At 43.2% G+C, this 19,514-nt stretch overlaps 2 protein-coding genes across 4 annotated transcripts in view; both read right to left on the reverse strand.

Moving 5' to 3' along the window:
* Positions 1-75: 75 nt before the first annotated feature.
* On the reverse strand, positions 76-9,678 carry mss51 (MSS51 mitochondrial translational activator). The gene is made up of 7 exons (XM_075458194.1): positions 9,419-9,678; positions 7,317-7,494; positions 7,006-7,155; positions 5,236-5,360; positions 4,487-5,050; positions 1,368-1,461; positions 76-1,028 (listed from the first exon to the last, which is right to left on the reverse strand). The coding sequence occupies exons 2-7, from the start codon at positions 7,472-7,474 to the stop codon at positions 821-823; spliced, it is 1,299 nt and encodes a 432-aa protein (XP_075314309.1). The 5' UTR covers positions 7,475-7,494; positions 9,419-9,678; the 3' UTR covers positions 76-820.
* A 3,256-nt stretch (positions 9,679-12,934) lies between these two features.
* capn15 (calpain 15) overlaps positions 12,935-19,514 on the reverse strand; it is a 34,126-nt gene continuing 27,546 nt past the window's right edge. For all 3 annotated transcript variants that reach the window (XM_075458178.1, XM_075458177.1, XM_075458179.1), the window contains exons 8-12: positions 17,875-18,036; positions 17,551-17,786; positions 17,228-17,397; positions 14,124-14,302; positions 12,935-13,397 (exon numbers count right to left, since the gene is read on the reverse strand). In XM_075458178.1, coding sequence (XP_075314293.1) covers positions 13,220-13,397; positions 14,124-14,302; positions 17,228-17,397; positions 17,551-17,786; positions 17,875-18,036 — 925 coding nt within the window. In that variant the 3' untranslated portion in view covers positions 12,935-13,219. The remainder of the gene's footprint in view (positions 13,398-14,123; positions 14,303-17,227; positions 17,398-17,550; positions 17,787-17,874; positions 18,037-19,514) is intronic.

Below are 19,514 nucleotides of genomic sequence, written 5' to 3' on the forward strand. Positions count from 1 at the left end.
AATGCAATACTTCTTGCCCCACTCATTCCATTCCATTGCAGCAAAATTGCCTAAAAGACAACACAGTACAGCGAGTAAAGGTCTTAAAAATGTTTCATTTCCTGTTTATTAAATGTTAGATGCCTTGAGTCATCACTCTACAGTCTTGTAATCTTGTATGACTAACTTTTAAAGGGATAAATGCTTAATCAGCAGACTCACTTTCATAAGAAGCTTCATTAACATCGATTGGTGACAAACAGTGCTAAACTCCCTGTTCAAATCCAGCACCAGCAGTAATTCAAGAAAAAAAGAATCGCACAATGAAACATGGTAACAATTCTGGCTCCGTGGAACACTATAATTGGTTGAATTCCAGATCAGGTGTTACATTAGTATGCATATGAACTGGTTTCACGCAGCTGTTGTGAGTTATGGGAATTGGTCTATCCACAGAATGAATCACAGCAAAGCGATTAAATGATGATAGATCTAATTTAGGTCTCATTAAACATGCATAACAGTGACCCTTTATATTCAACAACCGTGTCACCTCGGGGCACCAACTGAGGAGAAACCTTTGTGCCCTGTTTGTGCCATCATCAAACAAAATTAGCTTTTGAGAGATTTCTTTAATCTGCCTCACTAATTAATCGCATTTCACAATTCAAAAGATGGTGTTTAGCAAAAACATGAAGCAGTGAAGAAGGCCTTTCGCAGCACAGCCGGCTTCAATGTCCAAACATATGTAAATGTCCATCTCTAATAGACACCGAACATATTTTGAAAGCTGCATTTTAACGAGCCATGATTTTTCTTTAATGGGCTTGACGATGAGCTGTTAAATGTCTGCACCTGGACCCTCAAAGTTTTCTTGAGGCAGCAGTCCCCGGAAAGAGATGTAATGAGAGTTGCAGTAGACAAGGGGCGTGTTAGGACTGGACTGGACTTGCTCTGGTTTCTGTGAGGTGAATGGATTGGCTCCACTATCCCTGATGTGCATCTCCAGCTCCAGCAGGATCTGCAGTGAGCACTTGAGCTCCATCTCACTGCAGGAAGAAGGAGATGGTCATGGAAACTGAACTTACAGAGGAGCAGCAGTATGCCATCAATAACTTTGCAACTTCAGTTTTTCCCCTCTTCAGCTTGGCCTTTGAACAAACAGGCAAGCCTATGCCACCAAAGGGAAGGTGCATGAACAGAAGAAGAAGTGACGTGTAACCTCCAGCATTTCTTTTCCAGAGAATTTAGCAGATGGCATAAAAATGAGCTAATAAGGCCCTCTAGCGTAAGATGATTTAAATATTAAAGATTGCTCAGAGGGGAAGAGAGATTATTTCTGCGGCAGAATAAGAAACAAATGATCAGAAATAACAGATGTTATGTACCTGTACATGGTGAAGAAAGAAGGGATGTTATAGTCCCTGAGCAGCAGAAGGGTCGGCAGCCAACCTTCCATCAGACCCTGGTTGGCGTGGAACCCTGGGTTAAAAATAATTTTAAAGCAGTGTGAAACACACGATGGGCTTCCTAACACAATCTGAGAATAGAAAACACATTCAATCTGCATGTGGTGAGAAAAAAACACCACCGAAGTAGAGAAAAGTACTTATCGCACCACTTCTTCTTGTCAAAGCAGTCTCTGTGTGTTTAGGAACCGAGAAGGCAAACTGTCGCATTATGGGAGAAATGTTTTCCATTTCTTCCGTGAAGTTCCTCCGCAGTTTGGAATCTTTTTTTTTCAGCCCAGAGGACACATTTTCCACGATTTCCAAAATAAATCTAAGAATTTGATTCATCAGAATACAGGGCAGTTTTCCTCTTCGCCTGTGTTTGAGCTCAGGTTAAGAGCAGGTGGATGTATTTCTTGTTTATATATACCCGTTTTTTAAACGACCCTTGTTTATAGCCTGTTGTCATGAACTTAATTGAATTATTTGCTGGATGTTGCACCAGCTCTTGGGACAAAGGCGACATTTTCTGTTGCCCCCGCACAAATGTTGGTGAAGAGTCTTAAATATGAGAACTGATTACTTATTTTGTGTCTGTTTCATTAGCATTCTTTTTTATAGCCATTACTCTGAACTTTGGTTTTGGGCGAAAAGCAGATGTTGGCAAAGCATAAACATTGTCTTTAGCATTGTTGTATAATACTTTCCCATTTAGCCATGCAGCAGATATGAGCAGCATGCTAACCTAATTGGAGGTACGTTCGTGGCCACCTGATAAATGGACAACTGCTCCTCATTCTCCATGGCTTTAGCTCTAGAATATGTGGCTGCGAAATGCTCCGACCTTTCTCGCCATTTCCATCTGCATACGCAGAGAGAGGAAAAGTAAGACATTTTTCCTCTGTAAGTTGAAGATTGGGCAGATTACACTTTAGTCTCCAGCTGCTCATATCTTCCTCTTGTTTGCTAGAACATAATTTGTTGAGTCAATATGGCAAACGCAGTCGCACGCACAACAAAGAGACAGGGTTCGTGAAATACAGATGAACTGAAACAAGATCAGCTTCACTGAAAATGTATCTCTCTTTACTCAGCCCCACGGACAATCCACTGCATAAAATCAGGCTATCCATTGAGGATGGGTTGGGTATAATCCTTTAGCATATTAACTGACAGATGTCACTTTTTTCCTGAATCTGGTTCATACTAGTTGTCTGTTTATGAGCAGCAGGGTGCAGAGAGGTGAAAAGTTTGCTTTCCCACAAGATTACCGAAGTGCAAGGCGCCATGGTAGAAAATCCATCCAGCTTAAATGTCCTGACAGAAAAAAAATATCTGTCAAGAAGAGAACTGCCCTTTGCTGATAGACTAAGTCTACACGGATGGTATTACAGGCCTGGGGATTTTGATTTGAATAATGCACACCGTGGTATTAACATCCCAGAGGTCACGCTTCTCATCAAGATAAAACATTTAACAGAGAGGAAGCGTTTAGGGTTTTAGACCTCCAGGAGATAAGATGACAAAGAGAGACTACGGTTTGACAATTAATGACGGCAATAATCACTTGGCACCACTATGAATTTGGGCCACGTGGTTGATGAAATTGCTGTTCATGATTTTTTTTTTGGTCTCGGAGCTTGTTTTTGTTATTTCACGAATAACAAAAAGCAGTCTGTGTCACTGAGGTTTAGTGTTGTTTCTCTGCATGGATGACATTACACAGACAACATCAATCTCCTTTCTGAAAGCCAACAGTTGACTCTGTCTTACTCTCAAAGATCAATAACCCCTCCCCCCATTTTTTTCCTAGTGGCCATCACCTCACTGATGCGCGTCCTCTTGGTGACTTCAACACAAACGCATGCGAACACCTTCTTTGTCAGTCTTTCTTGTCATGCGGCCTGCTCCTCTATCACTTAAACGGCGTCATAATGCAGTGCTCTGCCAGCTTTGCAGTATGAAATGCAGCCAGGCTCTCAGGCAGTTTACAAGCAGGATGACGGATTCCTGTATATTTAGCTCCACCGGAATTTGCAACGATAACTGAGACGGGTTATTGGCGCCTTTGGGTCGAAATTTAATGAGGTGAAAACGGACTAGGCAGATGTCAAAACTAACACTCTAATGCTAATGCTACTACTAATACTACTTTCAGGTTCCCTTTGTATGGTCTTTCAGATGTCTTAAAATGTGTCCGTGATTCAGGGGAAAAAAAGGTTTATTCCTCAGGCTGCATCAAATCAATGATTATGCACCCAATGTGGGTGGGTGGAGGGGGCTGAGTCTCCCCTTTTAAAAGGGCAACTAAATGACATTATGCTGAGTCCAGAAAATGCAAGCCAAACTCTTTCCCAGCTGCTGCCATTAATCACCCAAACTCCCAATAAAAGCCTGGGACTAATGAACAGGCCAGATCTGGTGAGCTAAACATCTCCAACATTCTCTGTACTCTGAAAAAGGTTGTTGTCAGGCAAACATAAAGGGAGACAAGTTGCTGGTCCCCTGAGACAGCTGACCACTTAGGTTAAACTGTTTCCACTCATAAAGGCAGCGATCATGATCGTCTTGCTTTAAAAGAATTTCATGTTCGGAAGTGTCTCAGGGTTTTTGTGATGTTACGCTCAAATCTGATCTGATGTATTCACTGGAAAAAAATCTAAATCTTACCAAGAATATTTGTCTCAATATAAGACACAATTGCCTAACAAGTACCATTTCAGCAAGATATAGGGACTTGTTTTAATACAATACATCTTGAATATCTTGTTAAGTGAAAAAGTCTTGAAAACATCTTGTTTTGAGTCATATTTTACTTGAAACAAGCGTTTTTTTTTTCATTTGAAGAGGTTTTTAAGCTAATTTCAAGATCACTTTTAACTCAAAAATCCTAAATATCACATCTTATTTCAAGAAATCTTGACAGGCTGATTTTCACTAGTTCCATTGGGAGATTTTTTGCTTATTTCAAGCAAAAACATCTTGTATTTGTTGTTTTTTTACTTATTTTTGAAGGGGCATTTTTTACAGTGTTGCTGGTAGGTTTGAGTACATACCAGGATGAAATCCAACCACCAGGTCAGGCTTGACTGCTTTCTCTTTCTCCACCACATCCTCCCAGAACTGGTGATAGAGGCCCTTGTAGGCACTGATGTAGACTCTCTGCTTGGGGCCAAATGCTTCAAGAGGAGGTCTCATTATGGGACCATCAACCACTTCTGGCCCCACCATTACTACCTCTATGCCCTGGTGTTCAGGAAACATACGGCTCAGCTCGTCATAGTCAGTCAATCTGGCTCCCATCGTCTCATTGTGGGATGCCCCTGCTAGATGAATAGTAAGCGGTTTTAACTTGGGGTCCAGATCAAAGTGTTGTATGGCCTTCCCGACTGACAGAACTCGAGAGAGGAATTCGCTTTGAATTCGCAATAAGGACTGTTTCAAGTCAGCATCATCTGGCCGTGGCCTGCTGGCATTTTTCCAAAGCGTTGCCATGTTAGCACCAGACAAGATGGGGTCCAAACGTGGCGTGAGATCCCCCTGCATGGAGAGCCAGTCGTCCCAACTCTTCACCTCAGCAGCTGGCTTGGACCAGTTCTCAGTGGGGAATGGAAGATCTCCTGTAAGGGTGGCAGAATTGATGGACTTTCTGTGACACATAGCCGGTGACACAGATGAGTCACAGGGGAACACAGAGGAACTTGGATTTCAGTCAAAATGATATTGTATGCGCCGAGACAACGGGTCAGCTTTTGTTCTCATAAATCTAGTACCTGCAACTAAGCCTTGAACTTTTATTTCTTACCATTGAACATCAGCCACTCCACTAGTCTGTCAATGGCCACCAGTCGCAGCATCTTGCAGACCTTTTTATGTTGAGGCCAGTTCTTTCTCTGACAGTCCTTTGTGCAGTAGTACACATTCAAGCACCTTCAGGACAACAACAAAGGAAAAAGTAACAGTGAAAAAAAAAGTGCACCGAGTACATCGCTGTGTAGTCTATATTCTACATTCCCAAGCTTAAGTTTAGTAGAGAGCATTGTTACGGCATTCCCTGCAAGCATTATGTCAGTTTGAACATTTAGCAAGTACTGCGACCTGAAGCTAAGCACAGCCTCATTCATCTGGCTGCAACCTACACTCAACTCTTGCTTTGTTTTATGTTAAAATGAAGGACAAAATGTCCACTCACAGAATACTAAGGAAGTCTGCAGTATTGTGTCGTCTCAAATTAGTGTTTATCGGGCTTTTCTCTCCGGGTATTTCATGTTAAATAAATGTGTTTTAAATAATTTTATGAGCTGATGCACATTGTAAAAATCATTCCGGGGTACACAAGCTGTAACTAATAGTATAACTATAGCTTCTTTATGGTTAGACCACTAGATGGAATGTCTTGTTTGTGCAAAGGTATAAATAGCTTGTTACATTCATCCGCTCCCAGTCTTTTGACATTCTCCTTCAGTGACGAACTCCTGTCACTGAAGATTTGTCCTATAATAAGCAACTGCTGAAGAGCTGAAATTTATTATTGATAATGCAGCCTCTTTGCTTGGATGGGGGCCTGTGTGTTCTCACACAGTTTAGGTAATGTGTTGGATTACAGGTCTGACAGTCTGCTGCACTCGGTGCGGTGGGAGACAATATTACTTTACTTTGCAAGCATTTGAAGCCAGAGGCACACAAATTTACATAGAATAATTTATCAGCCGCCACAGTCTGCCAGTTGCTAATCCTCCAATAGTGGCTTGTAAGTAGACAAAGTGAAGTGAGAAAACACAGGTGTCCTTCGAAGTTTAACTGCTGTGGAAAAAAACCTTCACTTTTATTAAGAAGTTAAAATGAAAGCAAATGGGAATTAGAAAGGTGTTGGTAATTCAGCAGCGGGTACTGTTGGATTGTGGGTGGAAATTCTGTTGTCAAAGGTCTTGAGGGTTTTACTTATCAGCATTTCTGTATTGCACCCGCCTTTCTCGAAGCCTGCTGCTACCAGTAAGTTTAAAGTGAGAGGAGGTGGCAGCTGAGAATTTAAAGGGAATGCATATAAAAGACAGTGTGTGTCAGAGACAGACAGAAAGCGAGAGAGAAGCAGAGAGGCACTCACAAAAATGCTGCATGCTGTATTCCACTCCTTCTTCTCAATACGTTCCCTGTGATTGTTTGACATTTTGAACTGCACTAAGCTGCTCTTAATAAGCTGCAGAGTTGCAGAGAGATGATTCAGAGTCTGGGGACCTTGCTATATTTGCCACTGGCCATTGTCCACCTCCGCAGTGCTAGCCACACATTGGTGGCTTATCATTCTGCTGCTGATACTCTGGCAGCTTATAATGATTCAAACATGACAGCTACTGGACAACAACATCACAAACAATATTCTGCCCGTGTGATGAGTTGAAAAATGACCAGTGGAGGTAGCTAAAATATCCTGATTGTCAGAGACCATTAATGTTAATCAGCGCTAATGTGAGAATGCTATTAATCATGCACAATGGTCTTCCTTAAAAAGTAGCCACACCAGTGCTCTCTGCAGTCGTCCTCAAGAAATACTCTTGTGTTGTGGCTTTGCACTCACTTCACACAGCGTTTCAGGGTCTGTCCCTCTGCGAGATGTTCTGAGAGTTTACTGCAGCCGGTGCAGAACTTGAAGGTGTCCTCCATCCTCTGGAACATCTCCTTGTAGTTACGAAATGAGATTCCTTTAGGTTCTCCCTGGACGGCAGCCCTAATAAGAATCAAACACCAATCATTTGCAGAGCAGGAAACATGCCGTTGGTGAATTTTGAAGCATTAGATTAACACAAAGAGGAAGTTAAGAAAGGCACGTGAGGTTATTAGGTGCTACATCAGGAGTGGCTGCACTAAGGCAACATAGGAAATGTATACCTGTATTCGCCATAGTCTTTCATGTTGAGCTTGTTGAGAATCACCTTGGAGAGTCCAGGTACATTGGATTCCAGAGAGAAGAAAGCAGATTGGTCGGAGAAGACGCTGTCAGTCCCAGGAGAGTAGGACTGTGGGAGCGCTGGGATCTGGGATGTCATGATGTGGTCAGTTGTCTTGACTAGGAGATGAATGAAGCATAAAACACTTGGTATCATACTTTTTTTTTTTTTACTACTAAGCTAAGGATCTAGAGTACCAATGAGGCCTATAACCAGTTCCTCCCACTTGGCTCTACCCCACTGTCTTTCATTCATATGAGCCGGATAGGTTCCCCAAGAGGTCATTTAGTCCTCTGGATGATCCCAATGACCAGTTTCAAGGGCTAGATGATCTCTAATCAATGATACCTAAAAGAGAAAGGGCAACTTACCTCTGCAAAATGGAGAGACAGGGCAAACAGTTGGGCCAAGGGTAGTAATTGGGATTGGGTCTTAGTGCGTGGCACTCTATTGGTAGATGTGATCTAATTCCACATCTTGCAGCTGTGATGTGTTGGTGTAAAGTTACAGGATAGTACACTTCTACACCTAACAATGATGCGGGACACGACCATCAGGTCGTGAAGTCAAAATACAGACAAACCTTACAGTGTGGACCTCATGCTGTCTTTGGAAAGAAGTATCCGCAGCCAACCTACAAGACTTTGGAACATTTGACATGTTTTTAGCCTTAGTCGTTTAATCATTCACTTCATTTTTGTTTTCTTTCTGGGTGGCAGAGAGAGCGACCACATCTGCAATTTAATGATGCAGTCTTGGGTTTTTATAGAGAAAATTTAATCAAAACTTGTTAAAGCCTGTGAGAATTGTCTGTCTGATAAGCACTTAAAGCCACATATCTTTCCCACTCACTACACCTGCTTTTAGACGACTCCAGGCGGGCTTTAAAAACTCTAATCACAAGTCTCAAAGGCCATTTCAGGATTGCCGATAACACTTCAATACACAGTCGCAAACACGCAGAGATAGATTCTACATATTGTAAGAATGAGTGTCTCAACAAGCAGGGAAACGGGTTATTCATAAACCAGGCTTGCACTGATTCCCAAGGCAGACACTCATTGGTTATTTCATCCACACGTATCTGAAACAGTGTGTGAATACACACACCATCACTTGGTGGGCCAGGTTTGCTCTTTTTCTTTAAAACACCCCCTCACTCTGAACTCATAGCTCCGATGACGGAAAAACTCGCATGACAGGAGCATCCCGGAAATCTCTGGCAAGCCGAGTCAATATTAGTTATGTTCTTCGAGGTTGCATCATCGTGCCTCTGCCCTTGACAAAAAAACCTCCGTCCCATGAACCAGTGTACCCCAACCCCCACCCGCCGCTTTGCCATGCCTGCATGTTACATGATTTATTCACTTGGCCTTACGCCAGGGAAAATAGGAGGGAAGAGAAATGTGATCATTTGGTGGTGGCACCAACACTTCCATCGGTCTGTCTTTAGAAATATACTGGAAGCCAGGAGTGAAGACTTAAATGTGCTATAAAAGCAATCATCCGCTTGCACGCGCAGCATTACAAAGTGCAGCAGTAAACTGTTTTAGAAAACTTGTAAACTGCAGCAATAGAGGTCTATTCTTAACTTTATGACTACATCATAAATTTTTCACATGATCAGACACACTTCTCTGCTCACGACACTCCTCTGTCCAACTGATAACTTTCATAAAAAAAACTAAAACAAATTTTTTTCTCCCACTTTATTATTTAATTTCAGAAGTGTTGCCAGGGAGCAGTTTAAGCCTTATCGTGTCAGCAGACAAAATTAAAAGGCCTGCATCTAATTAGTTATTTCATAACTTCAGAGCACCAGGGAAGCAAATGTACAGATTTCCCATCAGCTGTTTTTTTTTTTTTTTCTCTCCTAACATATCTGACCATGACCAACACTTGGTTTTATAGGATGCCAGGCCCATCCCATGACAAGCTGGCAGCATTATCACATTTTCACCCTGCCTTGCCATGCACAGCTGAGTAAGAAAAGGGGAGGGTGACAGCAATAAGACAGGGAGAGAGATATTTTAGTTGTCTTACCTTAGTTTCAAAATGAGCAGAGAAGCTTCAAGATGTTTCCCGAGTTTTCTTGGTTCTTGGTACAAGATAAAGAAAGTGATTGACAGCTCCTTATGCTGGATGTCACAACCTAATGGAGCACACCCAGAATGTCTTCTGGGGTCTGGTAAACTTATCCCCCTGAGAGTCGAGGTGGGAGAAGGGTGGTTTGAGGACTGTGGAGCTCTGCTGCTAAGGGGTAGGCTACTGGGTGGGAGATGGAGCTGGATGGGTTGGGGAGGGAGGTGGGAGACGAAGGAGAGAGGAGCAGAAAGCAAGGCACAAGTGCAGCTTTAAAAAGAAAAGGGAGGGATGGGGTGAAGGGAGATGATATGGAGAGACTAAACTTGTTGACTGAGTGTTGGAGGCTACGGAAATGTATACTGTAAGTATAAGAGACGCTTTAGGAAGCACTCGGGTAGTCCACAGGGAGGAGGGCGCCCCAAGATAAGAAGAGGTTCATATAAACATATACATTAAAAAAAAAAAAACAGAACAGGGTTGTGCAGTGAGGATGTTAAGCCCAAAGCTTGACTGATTGATTGCCGCCCACGTATGTGGCTCTCAGGGATGAAAACAAATTAATGAATAACTAGGTAAATACATTTGTTGACTATATCTTTTCTAGATCATTCGAGTTTGATCTAAAACTTAGAAGAATTGTGTTCCTCTAATAATATAATGGAAATAATTCAAGAACAGCAACTGAACTATCATGAATGGAAAGATAAACAGGTCTTTGTTACATAAATAGAAATGTGTGGTTGGAAAAAATCCTGTTCACAATAATGACCATGGCTGCTTTTTAATTTAAAAAAATTTATTTGGTCCATTGGAACCTGAGATTGAAAATTAAACATACATTTTTGTACACATGTTCATACCCACAACCCCGAAAAAGATCAATAAAATATATATATCACATTCGTCAGAGTTTAACTTTTAAGCATCATCTCATTTTTTGTCTGTTTCTGTCATTTTTTTTTTTCTCTTATAAGTTTAAAAAGGATCAGCTGATTTTCTTATATTCTTTTTTTTTTTTTCAATATTTTTTTTTTTCTGTACAATTTACAAGGAGGGAATCGGACAAATGAGGAGAGAGAAAAGGCATCGCGTCGACTGCACTGACCACCTCCTCTCCGGCTGCTGCCCATTCAGCAGCAGGGGGCGCCCCCGAAAGCACAGAGGAGACACCAACGCAAATCAACAGAAAGGGACATGCTTCGTAGGACACAGAGAAAGAGCTGAAAATGACCATTATGACAAAAATAAAACATAACGGAAAAAAAAAACAAAAAAAAAAAACACAGAACAAAAATGAATTCCATGTAAGAGTAAAGTGATCCAGCAGGGACACTTAATTTTGAGGTGCCTTATCTTTGCAGATGTTTCAGTGCAGGTTCATTTCTGCTCAAGCTAATCCCCCGGGCTCGGAATGAAGCCACACTGCATCACATTCCTTTATCTGTCATCCATGGGCTCAGCTATTCCACAGTATTCGTTAGCAAGTCACTTGCACAAATAAATTACGACTATAAATTCACAGCGATAAGACTGTGACCACGCAGGCAGGCAGGCACGCACGCACGACAAACAAGAGTGGTTTCTACACAGGATGCTTCTTTGGAAAACATATTGTACAGTTACTTCGGCGTCAGGATCCATTACAGAAACGATCCAATGCTGTAGCAGCCTAGAAGTTATTCGGAGGATGACGTGTGGGACAGCCCACCAGCGCTGGCAGGTATGGCTGTGCAGAAGGCTGCAAGCTTTGGGACACAGTGCTGTCATTTACCATCAATGCTGACGCTACGAACTAATGTGACGGCGCTCGTGAGATGATGCGCGCTTCAACACTCGTTTACCTCAGTGTCACCTGAAGAGAATCATCTCACGGAGGAATCAGGATCTGAAGTGATCTCCACTGAACATCCATACACTGTATGAATGCTTCAGGAATTTTGCTCATTTGCTTTCAAGTTTTCCCCGTTTCAACATAAATGTAATACAACAACACCCGCTCTTATCGTTTTATTCAGTACCACATTAGTACCACTGCCCATGTTGCCACGGTGATCACTGAAACATCAGGAGTGATAGCAGAGTGTGGTGGCACCCTAAAAGATGACCTACATAAAACAGCTGGAAGCAACTCATCCTCTGAAACAGCGCAGGCGACACTCAAAGAGAACCATTTGCCGTGTCTCCTCATGTCTCAGGGGTCGCCTTGTCTCTCCTGTTATGTGTTCAGCGAGCCTGACAAAATGGTAATTTGTCATTTCATGAGGACTTTGTGTTGTTGCTAACGCACCGTCAGTGCGCTCCTGCGGGAGGACGGCCCAGTGGCTTGTTCTGCTCCCGGGCAAACAAAAGCAGTCCCTGGCCTCCCAAAGTAAATTCTGCAGCTCCTTTTAAGAGCCCCTCCTGTGGCAAACTGACTGCTCATAAAGAGTTGCTCTACTGCTCCCCAAGTACACTAATGCACAAACTGTCAAACTAGCAAACCGTGTAAGTGTGTGAAATAAGACGCTGACCTTCATGGGGTGTGAAAAACCTAGAGTGCAACATGCAGACTGAGGGTAAATCTGGAGGTTACCCTATAAAAAGTTCACCTAAATGGAAAGCTATGAAGTGACTTCTGAAGTGCGTAACAAAAGCCTGAGGGGTCCGACACGTCTGCCCATGTCATTCCGACCCTAAACCAAGGCTGACTGAGTGTGAATTAAAACAAGTATGAGGAATAAAATCTGTGAAAATGTTCTATCAGTATATTCATCCATCTCAGCACAATATGTTTCATTCTTTCACAAGATAAAACCTCCCAATCACGCAATGCCACAGAAGAGACAACAGAGAAAGATGCTAAGTCGGTTATCTGGTCACCTGCCACAACACTTCCATGCATCCTATTGTACAAAACATGGGTTTGGTCCTGAGCTAGAGTGTGTGCTCGACAGCATGGTGGTGGTGATGATGATGGAGCACAGAGGCATACAGCACTGTACAGATAATGGCTTTGTCTATGACCTCTAAAACACAAATCTGGATAAGACAGCAACAAGAGTTGTGTATAAAAGAAATGTTAGTTGGATTTGGCTCACAATGTACCGTATACTGACAAGCGGTTGGATATAATTCCAAAGAAACGGCCCTCTTAGATAGCTGTCTTTGTGGGCTAGGGTCTGACCGGATGACTGGCTCATAGGCTGTAGGCCGGCAGATGGCTCAGTAGTTTCAGCACTCCACCCATCTTTTTAAGCTAACCGAATGGAGGATTGCCTCCACGCATATGAAAACTGAGGGCAGAATTCTGTTTCACAAATTGCAATAAAAAAAACACCAGAAAGAATTTTCAACTGTCCTTTTAGGTGCCTGTGTAAATCATCATTTTTTTTTTTTCGCCCCCAGTCACTTCCCTCATTTCATCCAGACATGGCACATCCACTTGGCAAAGGGGGCAGGACGTGTGATGAAAAACTGCTGCATTTATGGAGCATATGAGAGAGAGAGAGAGAGAGAGAGAGAGAGAGAGAGAGAGAGAGAGAGAGAGAGAGAGAGAGAGAGAGAGAGAAAGAGAGAGAAAGAGAGAGAGAGAGAGAGAGCGAGATGCTGCTCATGTATGCTTTACATTCATGTGTACATCTGACAGACACACACAAAAAATGATTTTCCTCCATGTTTTAGGGCTCCAAACATCACTTTGCTACCCATGCCTTATTTTCCAGTGGTCTGACAGTTTATTGGATAATAGTCTGTGCGTGGGGGGGTCAAACAGGGCGGGGGTCATAGAGGCCTGGGCCTGTGCAGGCCGTCGATGTCTGGGGTGAGCTGGGGGCTGTGAGTGGCCTTCGTTGGAGTCCAGTCGCCCAGGGAGGCCTGAGCTGCCTTGCGGTGAGCCAGACGATGGGTGATTGAAAAGCCAGCATTCCCCTCCAGCTGAGAGAGCACCACCAGCACCTGCCTGCAGGGGGACACAGAGAGCGTTAAGAGGACATGGAGCAGCCGAGAGGCCTGCAGCTCCACACCTCGAAGAGGGATAAAGTACACGGTGAGCAATGTGAATACAAAAGAGGCAGGAGTGTTGTTTCTTTTTTGTTTTTAACAATTAACCGCTGAGAAAAGTTAACGCTTTGACTGAAGGAGGACAAGATGATTAATCAGCACATCCAAAGTGTTAATATAGTAATAATATATAAGCAATAATAAAGTGATATATGGCAACAACAGCTTCTTGACTATCAATATTAGCAGGATATAAGCATCTAAAAGCTTTCACCTACATACAGAGTTTCTAACAGAAAATGAGCGACATATCTGAAACATGATTTTTTTTTTTTTTAATTTAACTGAAGCGGCATAATGTTCTGTGTTAGATGACTCCCAATAAAAAGGTGACTTTTAACGCATGGTGACTTTTAATAGTTTCCCATAATATGGGCCATAAATGTGGAGTGCTAAGGTCTTAAATTTACATTGATGTGAGCTGTAATGCGTCTGTCCAACTGTAGGAGAAGCTAAATACAGAGAAACCTTAATGATGTGTGAACTGCTACACTCTGCGAGATTCTGCAAAGTGGGCCTGGGAAGAGGGAAGTGTGTTCACACCTCAATTTCCTTCGGGATCAATAAAGTGTTTATCTATCCATCTCCGTCTATGAGGAAGAGAGAACAGGGCAATTGCGAGTACCTGTGCAAAGGTGGTACGCTGTCGATGGTCTTCAGGCTGCCGCGCGTGGACACCACATTGAAGCTGTCTGTGCAGTCACAGGAGACATGGAGGTAGTACTTGGGGTGGCGGTTTTCCACCACAACAATGAGCCCCGCCCAGCCGTGCGTCAGGTAGTAGCACGTCATGCCCTCGCGGCCCTGAGAGTATCGATGAAACACATGGGAGCAAAATATGTTAAGAGAAGTGAAAATGTGTCATGTGTAACCCCCCCCCCCCCCCCCCCCCTCCCCATGTTTTAAGGTGACTATCTGCAAAAATACTGAGAAGTTTATGGGACTGTGACTGAGACGATGATTATTTGATGGGCAAACATAAAAAATAACGTTCTTACACCCATGCGCCGTAATGCAAATGTCCATCACCACGAGCAGTGATTAGGAATAAAAATGCTTTAAGGCGAACTTGTTACGGGGAGCAATTAAAAAAAAAAAAGAAAAATAATTACTTTTTTATTTCTGTGCTTGAGAGGACACATTTGGATGTCTGAAGTCACTGTCAAGTGAAAAACGTTTTGGGCCATTAGGTAAGATCATTGCATCATTAAGTGAGCCATTCAGATTTACAAGGGAAACACAAAGTCCCTTTACAAGAATATCCAGCCGCTTTCCTCTGTAACTGTAAAATGATAAGTTGAAACTCTTTTGCTTTGCTGTTCACATCAAATCTATGCATTAGTTGTATAGTCCACTTAACTGTGGAAACAAATTAGCCAACGATGCTCTACCAGTACCTTGTTAAACGTTTTATATTATGAAAAGACATCCGACTTCTGATTGGCTCTCTCTTATTTTCTGATTTCCCATTTCTCATGGAATGCTCCATTAGCAGAGTACGGCTTACAGCCATACTAAAAAAAAAAAGACAAAAATAAACTGGTGAAATATCGACCCCACCTCTTAGTGTTAGCTTCTAAAAAACACAAAACACAGAGGAGCGGTGACACAGGGAAGTCTGGAGCGTATGGGGCTGAGATGGGATGGAGAAATAACAGTTAGCTGGAATTATGAAGTGGCCCAGGGCTGTTCTGCGGCGCATGTTTCAACAACATGAGGCGTACGATACGAGACTCGTGACAAGACTGTGTCTAAAAGAGGGCTCAGTAGCCCACATGGTCCGACAGCAGACGAGGGAAACACACGTACTTGGGAAAATAAATTTCCGGTCGAGCATTTTTCCCAGGTAAAACAACAAAATACTTTCTCAGGCCATAATAACGTCCTCCAAGGGTTATAGAGTACTAAACATTTCAAAAGAGGGACACCTTAAGGACCAGCGGATCTGTCCGTACCTTAAAACAATCAGACTGAGGAGAGGCTTAAATCAATGTTTGAAAAAGAAGCTGCTGTAGTCTACGCCTGCGTTAAAGTGAGCCACAGACATTTCATTAAGACCTCGAGAAATGTTGTCGGTTTGTGAAAAGAGGGCGTAACGTGTCTCCTGGAAAAGAGAGCATCTGCATGAAAAATATTAATTAAAAAAAAAATCTACCGTCTCTGAAGCTGCAGTGACTTTCATTTCTCATGGAGCAGCCTCTAAGCCTCTCTTTTTTCGGGGACCGGCACAAACACACATGCAGCTGAACTGCTGCCACCGAGGCCTTTTCACGCCGAGTTGCTCATCATCACCATCTCGTGTCTCGCAAATATTCGTCAGCAACACAAAAGCTCTTTCTTCCCGACTTAGGGTTGCTTCAAATTGTCTGTCTTTATTTGACCATGTTGTGGAACGACTACTGCCTGTGCGGTGGCTGCCGCGGGCTGCGCAGGCTCAGCGCTCCTATTGTAAGCCATGGATTCCTGGAGGGCTGAATGATTTAACAAAGCTGATCTGAAGTGTTTAAAAGGCTCGACGATCCTTTAAAATATAAGCCGTTGTGACTGCACTTACAGGAGAGGGCTGTTCAGAAGAGGCGGAATAATTTGTCTACTTGGTTTGAGTGGCTGTTGTGTGTGTGTGTGTGTGTGTGTGTGTGTGTGTGTGTGTGTGTGTGTGTGTGTGTGTGCGCAGATATAATGGGTCAGTACTTTCATGTAACAATAGGACTCTGTTAAGAAAATCGGAAGTGTTGCAAGGATTTCTAAGCTTCTTGTTCAGAGGCATTTTCTTGTTCTTCAAACTTTGTCCTTTAGCACATTACGTTTTAAATATAATGACGTGCTGCTGGATCTCAGATTTGCTTTGGGATTACACAGAGAGAGAGCAGTGAGGGAAATATGTTATCCAAAACAAGTCACAACTTCCTCACAGGAGAAAAAACACTGGTGTTCATGGGAAAACTAGAAAATGGCTAGCAATCTGTAAGACTGCGGAGGACAAGTCTTATGGATGAGTGGAAAATCCATTTGTACAGTGGAGTGAAATCCCTTTACGACAGCACAGCAAGTTGAAATTGCTCTGTATAATGTGGGCAAACTTGTTTCCAAAGCTGTGGAAAAATGTTTCATGGACAGACAAAAACACCCCCAAAAACATACAAATGAAGCAGAAAAACAAAGGAAAGGCCACAGATGGCATAGCATGTCATCTGTCAAATATGGTAGTGCTTCTATTCCGGCTAGAGCGTGCACAGGACGGCTGCGAGTGGAACTGGCACAATGACAAATAATGTATGATCTCACCGCTGTAGGGAGAGTCGCACAGAAGCGTGACCTTTGATTTTGGTTTGACTTGATGAATCTGTGAAGTTTCTTTACAACCTTCAGAACACGGAGGGTAACGTGTCAATAGCTATATATCTCACACAAAAGGATTTAGTTTTAAATGAACTCATTCAAATTGAAGGCTTAATACTTTATTCATGCCCATTATCTAACTTCAAATTAAATTTGCTGAGGCAAAGAGCCTGAAGTGCTGAACTGTAATATCATGTTCAATGATGAGGAAACTGTGTGAGTGTGTGTCACACGTGAGACGGTAAAATGGGAGGGCAGCGAAAGTCAAAGTGATCAGATATACACATTTAATAGAACTATGAGTTGTACTACAGCTTTTATCTTTCTGTGTAAGAGTGAATGTGCATGTGTGTGTGTGTGTGTGTGTGAGAGAGAGAGAGAGTGTCTCACCTCGTGTCTTTCGCCTTTGTTTTCAGTGAGCAGAATGATGGCGTCGGCCAGCGTGGTCGCGGTCGCTTCCACCTGCTCCACCATCACCTGGCGAGAGCTGTAGATGGCCAGGATGTAGCCAGGAAAGTCCTGGCTGGGCCGCCTTGCTGGTCCGCTGGTGGGGCTTGAGACTGGTATTGGACGATGACAGAACAATGCTTTAGAATAGTCGGGGCAAAAAAACAAAACTGCACCGAGATATTTGTTTGAGGTTAACTGAATGTTTCCTGTTGTTGTGAGCAGAAAGACAGAGGCATTCTTGCTGCCAGTATCAGTACACCTACTGGGTGTGGGTGGACCTCCCGCCCCGCTGACATTAATCTGCCAGTGGTTGAAGGCGCAGCAGACGACTGCATACTCCCCCGGCTCCAGCATGACGTCGCAGCCAACAAATTTCTTCACCGCTCGCTTGCTGTGAGCCAATAGGCGGCCCAGAGTCAGCTTGTTGCCACTACCAAAGGAGGCGCGAAACACCATGATGCACAGGTCCAGTAGGTGGCTGTCAGCTGTGTCTGAGCGCCTGGAGAGGTGTTGAAAACAAAACATCAAGGGGGGTAAAAGAGGAGGAGGAGGAGGAGGTGGAGGAGGAGAGGCTGTGGGGAGGTTACCTGCTTCCCTCCTGGAAAAGAGCAAACTCCAGCGCCGTCCTCTCTAGCACAGTAAGAGATGTGACGGTGACCGGCCCGCTGGCTTTGCTTTGGAAGCAGCCTTGCAGTCTCACCTCCTGCCAGTCTGAGTGGATCTTACAGATGTCTACGGAGTCAAAGTACCTGTGGATGAAACAAAGTGAGCAGAGAGAGCATTTATTTCGTCTATATGGCAATAACAGGAAGAGTCCATGTGTTAGACCTGATTTTCTGAGACACCAGCAGTGCGACCAACTGACATGAGCTTAGTGTATTTGTATGCATCACAGGCATCTCTTCAACATTAGCATAGCCTTTGAAGGGGCTGCTGCACAAATGTAATTTACCTTGCAAACGTATCGGACCTCTTTCTTCAAAGAAAGAACCCCCCCCCCCAAGGGACGTTTTGCTCCTCACTTTCTGCCAGTTTTTCGCCGTTTCCCTGCTTCCCGATCTCCCTGACAACTGTACAACTGTCTTGCATCTTGCTTTTGTCCTCTTGAAAATGAGGAGGAGAAATTAAATGCGGCAGGAATGGGGAGCGCTTTCTCTTTTTCTCAGTCAAACAAGTCGAAGCAGATGCAGACCGCAGGTTTACCAAGGAGATTATTTGTCTGAGTCAGAGAAAACAAACAGCCAGAAGGCGGATGGGATTTTCGTTTAGGCTGAACACATTTTTCAGGTTTGAGTTACTGTTCAGGAGGAGGGACACACACATACACACACAAAAAAAGCAGACAGATGTACTGTACCCTTATAATCTTTTTTTACTTTAATCCACTAGCCGGATTGACTGTGTGAAAACAGAAATTCAACCATGTCCATGAATTCCCAGTAAAATCGTGCTTCCTTTTGTCATCTGTCACAGATTAGAGTCAAACTCTTTATTAGGCCCTTTTCAGAAATTCATGTTTTGGCCTCTAATTCCGTTCAGTTTTTCTTGCAGTGATGTGGAACATTACACTTATCATAAATCTTCTCCCAGCACATCCCAAATACTGTCAATAGGGTGAATGTCTGGACTCTGAGGGAGACCATCCGTGTGTGAAAATGATATCTCGTGCTCCCCAAGAAACTAATTCACAATCTGAGCCCGACGAAACCCGGCAATGTGCTCTTAGAATACGTCTGTGGCATGAAAGGACCGTCAACATATTCAGGTAGTCAGTTGATTTAACTGTTTGGGCACACATCACTGGTGAGCCTAGACCTGACCAACTGCAGCAACCGCAGATCATAATGCTGTCCCAATAGGCCTGTAAAGTGGGCTCCAGGCATGATGTGCGCAGCTCGTTATCTGCCGCTCTTCTCACCCCGATGCGCCCATCTCTCCCGATAAAGGATTAATCTTAACTCATCGTACTACGTAACTGTTTTCCATTTCTCCAGAGTCCAATCTTTATGCTCCCTAGCAAATTGAAGTCCTTTTATTTCAATTAGCGTCACTGATAAGTGGCTTTCATAGCAACACACAGGTGTTAGTCCTCAATACCTTGATTTTTTCTTTGCATAATGTGTGGGAATGCTAATCTACAGCTGTTTTTTTTTTCTCTTGATACAATGCTTTTCCAATAGGAAAATAACCTTTTACCTGTTTGCTTGTTAAACCCAGGCATTTTTTT

The sequence above is a fragment of the Odontesthes bonariensis genome, chromosome 23, assembly GCF_027942865.1.
Source record: "Odontesthes bonariensis isolate fOdoBon6 chromosome 23, fOdoBon6.hap1, whole genome shotgun sequence".
Taxonomy (NCBI): Eukaryota; Metazoa; Chordata; class Actinopteri; order Atheriniformes; family Atherinopsidae; genus Odontesthes; species Odontesthes bonariensis.

Excerpts from the sequence above, each read along its gene's own strand:
- mss51 (XM_075458194.1), bottom strand. The coding sequence starts at position 7,474 with ATGACATCCCAGATCCCAGCGCTCCCACAGTCCTACTCTCCTGGGACT. Across the intron at positions 1,462-4,486 it reads GGTGGTTGGATTTCATCCTG|GGTTCCACGCCAACCAGGGT; the intron begins GTATGTACTCAA and ends TTTTTAACCCAG. Across the intron at positions 1,029-1,367 it reads TCTTTCTTCACCATGTACAG|TGAGATGGAGCTCAAGTGCT; the intron begins GTACATAACATC and ends TTCTTCCTGCAG.